Source organism: Taurulus bubalis (genome assembly GCF_910589615.1).
Source record: "Taurulus bubalis genome assembly, chromosome: 11".
NCBI lineage: Eukaryota > Metazoa > Chordata > Actinopteri > Perciformes > Cottidae > Taurulus > Taurulus bubalis.
The window spans coordinates 353,316-360,815 of NC_136599.1; the positions used below are offsets into that span (position 1 = coordinate 353,316).

The window sequence follows — 7,500 nt, forward strand, 5'->3', positions numbered from 1 at the left end:
CTAAGCGTCATGTGTTAAGGGGCGTGTCCTCACCACCACCTGGCCCTGCTCTCTGGTGAAGTAGTCACACACGTCCTTCAGGGCGGCGATGGCACACGCTCTTTGCACAGAAGCAGAAAAACATCAATAACGCAGTATTAGTACACACAGTATTAGTAAACGCAGTATTAGTACACGCAGTATTAGTACACGCTGCGTACTTGCGTATCTTCATGGCCTCAGCGTTGTCGGCTCTGAAGAACTCAAAGCTGTTGTAGGAGCGCGTGGCGTCTCTCCGGTACTGACCCACGTTGAACACTGAAACCAGAGGGACCATCGGAGGTTCAGGGAACCAGTACCTGACCAGTACCTGACCAGTAAAGGACAGGTAACTGACCAGTACCTGACTAGTACCTGACTAGTACCTGACAGGTAACTGACAGGTAACTGACCAGTACCTGACTAGTACCTGACTAGTACCTGACAGGTAACTGACAGGGAACTGACCAGTACCTGACTAGTACCTGACTAGTACCTGACAGGGAACTGACCAGTACCTGACTAGCACCTGACTAGTACCTGACAGGTAACTGACCAGTACCTGAGGCTCTGAGGCGGACTCACCTTTAGTGGTGACTCCGATCCAGTTCAGGTACCTGGTGAGCTTCTTGGAGATGTAGGTCTTCCCTCTGGCCGGGAGCCCCACCATCACGATCATGGTGGGGGAGTTGGTGAACTGGGGCACCGAGGCTGGAAGACGGTTTCATGGAAGTTAGCACGTGTCTCGGTGACCTTTGAATCCGGCAAAATCTGGAAGAACGTTCCAGAACGTTCTGGCCCGTTAGGTTGAGACCCGCCGGACTAAACTAACGAGGTGGATCACACGAGAGCTCCAGGTGTACTAATACACGAGAGCTCCAGGTGTACTAATACATCACATGTCACTGCTGACAGGTACTTTTAGCTGACATTACAGGTACTTGTAATGCAGTATTTTACCCAGCATCCTTCTGGCCGACTAACTTAAGATTTAAATCAACACACCTGTACACACACACACACACCTGTACACACACACACCTGTACACACACACACACATCTGTACACACACACACACCTATACACACACGCACACACACCTGTACACAGACCTGTACACACACACACCTGTACACACACCTGTACAAACACACACCTGTACACACACACACACACCTGTACACACACACACCTGTACACACACGCACACACACCTGTACACACAGACCTGTACACACACCTGTACAAACACACACCTGTACACACAGACCTGTACACACAAACACACACCTGTGCATACACCTGTACACACACACCTGTCTACACATCTGTACACACACCTGTACACACACACCTATACAAACACACACCTGTACATACACCTGTACACACGCACACACATACACACACACACCTGAACAAACATCTGTACACCCACACACACACCTGTACACACACACGTATACACATCTGCACATACACACACCTGTGCACATACACACCTGTACACACACACACCTGGACACACACACATCTGTACACACACACATACCTGTATACACACATGTACACACACACAACTGTACAAACACACACAACTGTACACACACACACACACACCTGTACACACACACACCTGTACACACACACACACAACTGTACACACACACACCTGTACACACGCACACACACACACCTGTACACACACACACAACTGTACACACACACACCTGTACACACACACACACACACACAACTGTATACACACCTGTACACACACACAACTGTACACACACACACACACACCTGTACACACACACACACACAACTGTACACACACACACCTGTACACACACACACAACTGTACACACACACCTGTACACACACACACACACACAACTGTACACACACACACACACAACTGTACACACACACACACCTGTCCACACACCTGTACACACACACATACTTGTATACACACATGTACACACACACAACTGTACACACACACACCTGTACACACACACACACACACACACACACACACCTGTACACGCACACACAACTGTACACACACACACCTGTACACACACACACAACTGTATACACACCTGTACACACACACACAACTGTACACACACCTGTACACACACACACACACAACTGTACACACACACACCTGTACACACACACACAACTGTACACACACCTGTACACACACACACACAACTGTACACACACCTGTACACACACACACACACCTGTACACACACACACACACAACTGTACACACACCTGTACACACACACACACACACACACACACACAACTGTACACACACACCACCAAAAGAACACTTTAGATCTCGTGTTGGACAGAAAGACAGTCAGGTGGAAACACCACGTGTTGTTTGGGGTGAACGTCCCTCAGGTCTCACACACGCACACACACACACACACACACACACACACACACACACACACACACACACACACACACACACACACAGTCTCTTTGAAAATCCCGAACAGAAAAAAAAGACGTTTGTGTGTGAAATTCTACAAACGGACTCAAATAGGATTATATGACCCACTGCAGCGGGCGAGTGAGTGTGAGAGTGTGTGTGTGTGTGTGTGTGTGTGTGTGCGTGCGTGTGTGTGTGTGTGTGCTACTCACAGCCTCTGCGTTGGCTCAGCCTGCTCTTCAACCACGGACCCCATGTCTTCTCCAGAGGGTTCTGAGTGAGCGTTCTCTGTGACATTGCTTCAACGGCCAAGTGAGAGTGTGTGTGTGTGTGTGTGTGTGTGTGTGTGTGTGTGTGTGTGTGTGTGAAACCTCTGTATATGTGTGTGTAAAACCTCTGTACTATATGTGTGTGTGACCGGACAACGAGATAAAGAAACACTCTTCAGGTGAGTGAAGTGATTTTGAACCCACATGTCAGCTGTCTGAGAGGGGGGAGGAGTTTGAGTGAGTCAGCGCGCCTGATTGGAGAGCCTCTGATTGGTCGGTTCAGCCGTCAGTCAGTCAGAATGAGGCCGTCCACCAATCACCGACTGTTGACGGCGCTGACAGCAAACAGAGGTCAAGTCGGACAGTTTTCAGCTGCCTTCAAAGAATCCACAGGAAGTCACAGAACAGTCACTTCCTGTTAGATCTGTAGGCTAATTCTAGTTTACTGATCTAACAGGAAGTCACAGAACAGTGACTTCCTGTTAGATCTGTAGGCTACTTGTAGTTTACTGATCTAACAGGAAGTCACTGAACAGTCACTTCCTGTTAGATCTGTAGGCTACTTGTAGTTTACTGATCTAACAGGAAGTCACAGAACAGTCACTTCCTGTTAGATCTGCAGGCTACTTGTAGTTTACTGATCTAACAGGAAGTCACAGAACAGTCACTTCCTGTTAGATCTGCAGGCTACTTGTAGTTTACTGATCTAACAGGAAGTAACTGAAAAAAATGACTTCCTGTTAGTATATATTTATGTATAAATGTGTGTAGCTGCATCCTTTGTTCTTTTTATGTCTGCATGTGAAATACATGACTACTGGATTAGATATGTGTTATAAATAATATTTATTATGATCAACCACACAAGATGTGTCTTCATATTAAACATGAGACTAATAGTCAACAATCCAGCGTTAAGTATTAAACTACACATAAATAATAAAGTTCTACAACACGTGGTGTTTGTGTCAGATCTAAGAGCCAATCAGCTCTCTGATGTGGGACAGCAGCGTTTCCCATCATGCACTGGGCCACGCAGTCGGTGGAGCGCTACTGCGGTGCCTGGCTCTCAAAACTGGCCCGCCTCGCTCTCGTGAGATTATCGGTGATCACGTGTGCATGACGTCAGGACCAAATTATTGTATTTGTATTGTAATTATTGTAATAATTGTATATTAGGTTAGTGTGTCTGTGTGTTTGCGTGAGGTTAGTGTGTGTGTGTGTATGTATATGAGGCGAGTGTGTGTATGTGTGTGTGCACGTATATGAGGCGAGTGTGTGTATGTCTGTGTGTAACATTAGTATGTGTGTGTATAACAGTGTGTGTAACATTAGTGTGTGTAATATTAGTGTGTGTAACATTAGTGTATTTGTGTGTGTGTGTGTAACATTAGTGTGTGTAACAGTGTGTGTGTGTGTAACAGTGTGTGTGTGTATAACAGTGTGTGTAACATTAGTGTGTGTAATATTAGTGTGTGTAACATTAGTGTATTTGTGTGTGTGTGTGTGTAACATTAGTGTGTGTAACAGTGTGTGTGTGTGTGTAACAGTGTGTGTGTGTAACAGTGTGTGTGTAACAGTGTGTGTGTAACAGTGTGTGTGTAACATTAGTGTGTGTAACAGTGTGTGTGTGACATTAGTGTGTAACAGTGTGTGTGTAACATTAGTGTGTGTAACAGTGTGTGTGTAACATTAGTGTGTGTATGTCTGTGTTGCAACATTTGTGTGTGTGGTTTGTGTGTGTGTGTTTATTTGAGGTTAGTGTGTCTGTGTGTGTAACATTAGTGTCTGTGTGTGAGGTTAGTGTATGTGGTTAGTGTGTGTATGTGTGTGTGTAACATTAGTATGTGTGTGTGTATAACAGTGTGTATAACATTAGTGTGTGTAATATAAGTGTGTGTAACATTAGTGTATTTGTGTGTGTGTAACATTAGTGTGTAACAGTGTGTGTGTAACATTAGTTTGTGTGTGTGTAACAGTGTGTGTGTAACAGTGTGTCACATTAGTGTGTGTAACAGTGTGTGTGCAACAGTGTGTGTGTGTGTGTGTGTGTGTGTGTGTGTAACATTAGTGTGTGTAACAGTGTGTGTGTGTAACATGTGTGTGTAGCAGTGTGTGTGTGTGTAACAGTGTGTGTGTAACAGTGTGTGTAACATTAGTGTGTAACAGTGTGTGTGTAACATTAGTGTGTGTAACAGTGTGTGTGTAGCATTAGTGTGTGCAACATTAGTGTGTGTAACATTAGTGTGTGTAACATTAGTGTGTGTAACAGTGTGTGTGTAACAGTGTGTGTGCAACATTAGTGTGTGTAACATTAGTGTGTTTAACAGTGTGTGTGTAACAGTGTGTGTGTGTAACATTAGTGTATTTGTGTGTGTGTGTAACATTAGTGTGTGTAACAGTGTGTGTCACATTAGTGTGTGTAACAGTGTGTGTGTGTAACAGTGTGTGTCACATTAGTGTGTGTAACAGTGTGTGTCACATTAGTGTGTGTAACAGTGTGTGTGCAACAGTGTGTGTGTGTAACATTAGTGTGTGTAACAGTGTGTGTGTAACAGTGTGTGTGTAACATTTGTGTGTAACAGTGTGTGTGTAACAGTGTGTGTAACATTAGTGTGTAACAGTGTGTGTGTAACATTAGTGTGTGTAACAGTGTGTGTGTAACAGTGTGTGTGAAACATTAGTGTGTGCAACAGTGTGTGTGTAACATTAGTGTGTGCAACAGTGTGTGTAACAGTGTGTGTGTAACAGTGTGTGTGTAACATTAGTGTGTGCAACAGTGTGTGTGTAACAGTGTGTGTGTAACATTAGTGTGTGTAACAGTGTGTGTGTGTAAAAGTGTGTGCAACATTAGTGTGTGCAACAGTGTGTGTGTAACAGTGTGTGTAACAGTGTGTGTGTAACATTAGTGTCTGCAACAGTGTGTGTGTGTAACATTAGTGTGTGTAACAGTGTGTGTGTGTGTGTAACAGTGTGTAACATTAGTGTGTGCAACAGTGTGTGTGTAACATTAGTGTGTGCAACAGTGTGTGTGTAACAGTGTGTGTGTGTAACATTAGTGTGTGCAACAGTGTGTGTGCAACAGTGTGTGTGTAACAGTGTGTGTGTGTGTAACATTAGTGTGTGCAACAGTGTGTGTGCAACAGTGTGTGTGCAACAGTGTGTGTGTGTCACAGTGTGTGCAACAATGTGTGTGTGTAACAGTGTGTGTGTCACATTAGTGTGTGTAACAGTGTGTGTGCAACAGTGTGTGTGTAACAGTGTGTGCAACAATGTGTGTGTGTAACAGTGTGTGTGTGTCACATTAGTGTGTGTAACAGTGTGTGTGTGTAACATTAGTGTGTGCAACAGTGTGTGTGTGTAACAGTGTGTGTGTGTAACAGTGTGTGTGTGTGTAACATTAGTGTGTGTAACAGTGTGTGTGTGCAACAGTGTGTGTGTGTAACATTAGTGTGTGTAACAGTGTGTGTGTGTGCAACAGTGTGTGTGTGTAACATTAGTGTGTGTGTAACATTAGTGTTTGTAACAGTGTGTGTGCAACAGTGTGTGTGTAACATTAGTGTGTTTAACAGTGTGTGCGTGTAACATTAGTGTGTGTAACAGTGTGTGTGTGCAACAGTGTGTGTGTGTAACATTAGTGTGTGTAACAGTGTGTGTGTGCAACAGTGTGTGTGTGTAACATTAGTGTTTGTAACAGTGTGTGTAACAGTGTGTGTGTGTGTAACATTAGTGTGTGTAACAGTGTGTGTGTGCAACAGTGTGTGTGTGTGTGTAACATTAGTGTGTGCAACAGTGTGTGTGTGTGTAACAGTGTGTGCGCAACAGTGTGTGTGTGTGTAACAGTGTGTGTGTGTGTGACATTAGTGTGTGCAACACTGTGTGTGTGTGTGTGTGTGTAACAGTGTGTGTGTAACAGTGTGTGTGTGTGCAACAGTGTGTGTGTGTAACATTAGTGTGTGCAACAGTGTGTGTGTGTAACAGTGTGTGTGTAACATTAGTGTGTGTAACAGTGTGTGTGTGTGTAACAGTGTGTGTGTGTCACCTGTGCTGTTGCACCTCACGCGCTGCAGCAGCTTCTCTCTTTTGGACTCCATGAGAGTTATGAAGACATGGAGGACACGAGGGACTGCTAGAAACTCTCACACACACACACACACACACACACACACACACACACACACACACACACACACACACACACCCCTAACCTCCCCATACCCTAAAATAGCCCCTGACCCCGCCATGCGTCGCGCGCAGCTCCAGAGAGAGGAACAGCGCGTGCGTGAGTCTGAGTGTAACCAGCGGTGGGTTTGTTTCCTCGTAGCGTCCGCGCCGCTGGGGCGGGGACGACGTGAGCCACGCGCTCCGCTCCGTGACCAATGCGCGTGACCGAGAGTTTGCGTCACGGGGTCGCGCACGCGCACACAGTCGCTCAAGCTGCGACACGAATGAATGAAAGAAGGAAGTAGTGTGAGCGCGCGCACGTGTTTGTGCTACGTAAAGTGTTGTTTAACACGGACACAGACCTCCGTCGGTGGTGCGCGTGCACGCGCGTGCGTGTTGCTGTCACTCACCGTGCGGCCGCTGGAACCGGAGCGCGCGCCTCGGCTCGGTCCGGTCTGGCGTCACCGCGCCGTCCATCCTCCAGGTCTCTTCCAGGAGCGTGTGCTGCGTGGAACGCGTGTGTGCGTGCGCGTGCGTGTAGCATGGGCAGATGTGTGCGCGTGTTGCCGTGTGAAGGTCGGCC

General features: G+C 46.1%; 1 protein-coding gene across 1 annotated transcript in view; it reads right to left on the reverse strand.

Moving 5' to 3' along the window:
- The window catches only part of LOC306743592 (6-phosphofructo-2-kinase/fructose-2,6-bisphosphatase), a gene marked incomplete at its 5' end in the record, with an annotated part of 10,444 nt that extends 7,663 nt beyond the window's left edge, over positions 1-2,781 (reverse strand). The window contains 4 exons of the mRNA XM_079226120.1: positions 34-100; positions 201-297; positions 604-729; positions 2,697-2,781. Coding sequence (XP_079082246.1) covers positions 34-100; positions 201-297; positions 604-729; positions 2,697-2,781 — 375 coding nt within the window. The remainder of the gene's footprint in view (positions 1-33; positions 101-200; positions 298-603; positions 730-2,696) is intronic.
- Positions 2,782-7,500: the final 4,719 nt, after the last annotated feature.